The sequence below is a fragment of the Colobus angolensis genome, unplaced genomic scaffold (assembly GCF_000951035.1).
Source record: "Colobus angolensis palliatus isolate OR3802 unplaced genomic scaffold, Cang.pa_1.0 Scaffold166, whole genome shotgun sequence".
NCBI lineage: Eukaryota > Metazoa > Chordata > Mammalia > Primates > Cercopithecidae > Colobus > Colobus angolensis.
The window spans coordinates 3,302,524-3,303,465 of NW_012114777.1; the positions used below are offsets into that span (position 1 = coordinate 3,302,524).

General features: G+C 38.7%; 1 protein-coding gene across 1 annotated transcript in view; it reads right to left on the reverse strand.

Annotated features, from left to right (window-relative positions):
• Window positions 1-463, reverse strand: part of MRPL15 (mitochondrial ribosomal protein L15) — a 17,526-nt gene extending 17,063 nt beyond the window's left edge. Inside the window, exon 1 of the mRNA XM_011937619.1 lies at window positions 438-463. Within this exon, the coding sequence (XP_011793009.1) occupies window positions 438-463 (26 nt within the window). The remainder of the gene's footprint in view (window positions 1-437) is intronic.
• Between the last annotated feature and the right edge of the window lie 479 nt (window positions 464-942).

A 942-nucleotide genomic window follows, 5' to 3' on the forward strand; every position in this document is an offset into this window, starting at 1 on the left:
GGCAGAAGCGTAGGAGTCTGCAAACTTGTCTCGGTTGTCTTTTTAGTTCTTTGGGGATGTGATCTTATTTTCCGAGATCGTGCTTTGTCCTCGGGGTCCCTTTTAATATTCTGAACGTAAAACCTCTTTCGCCAAACAAGAGCATGCACTAAAAACACTGCGTTAAATAAAGGATCTTTTTTGAGTCAGTGTTTGGCCCTGCCCGTTTGTCTAGGCAGTGCCTTCTCTGAGGTCAATGCAAAATCCAGAGTAAAGCAAAGTGAACTGTTAATTATTAGGTTTTGAGCTTGCGTAATTATACACCGTGAGGTACAAAAATAATACTCAGAGTGCACCTATCAAAATGCCTGGCTAATACCAATCTTTGAATAAGACTCAAAGTATGAACTCTCATCTGTGTGCATCTGTATTGTTTAGAGTGAATCGCAGTTACCAACCACCTACTGTTAATGGCTGGTGCCATACCGAATGCCTGGTGTGTGCCAGACGCTGTATTAAATCAGCCTTACTGGATTTACAGCCATTCTGTAAGGTAGATGGTAGATGGTGTTAGTACATTTTACAGTCACAACAGGGAAGGCTAGCAAGGTCCGATAGCTTGACCAACTTCTTACAACAAGCGACAGAGTCAGGATTCAAACGTACACTGCTTCCTACTATAAAAGTAGTATTTTTAGAATGTAAAATTGAGTATCGGCATCACAAAATACAAACATTATTAATCGAAAAATACCAGCTCTTCTTTTTTCTCTTAAGTGAGTTCAACATAGAAAAGACTGTTCCTTTCTTTTTCTTTCCTTTAGTAATGGTTTTTTTGACATTTCACTTGCTGGGGAGTTTTTTCTGCTAACTCTTACTAGTAATCACAAATAATGAAGGTGAGACAATTTTTGAAGGGCGTCTGTCTCTAAGTTTAACTGCATCTTTTTAAAGTTCCTTTAA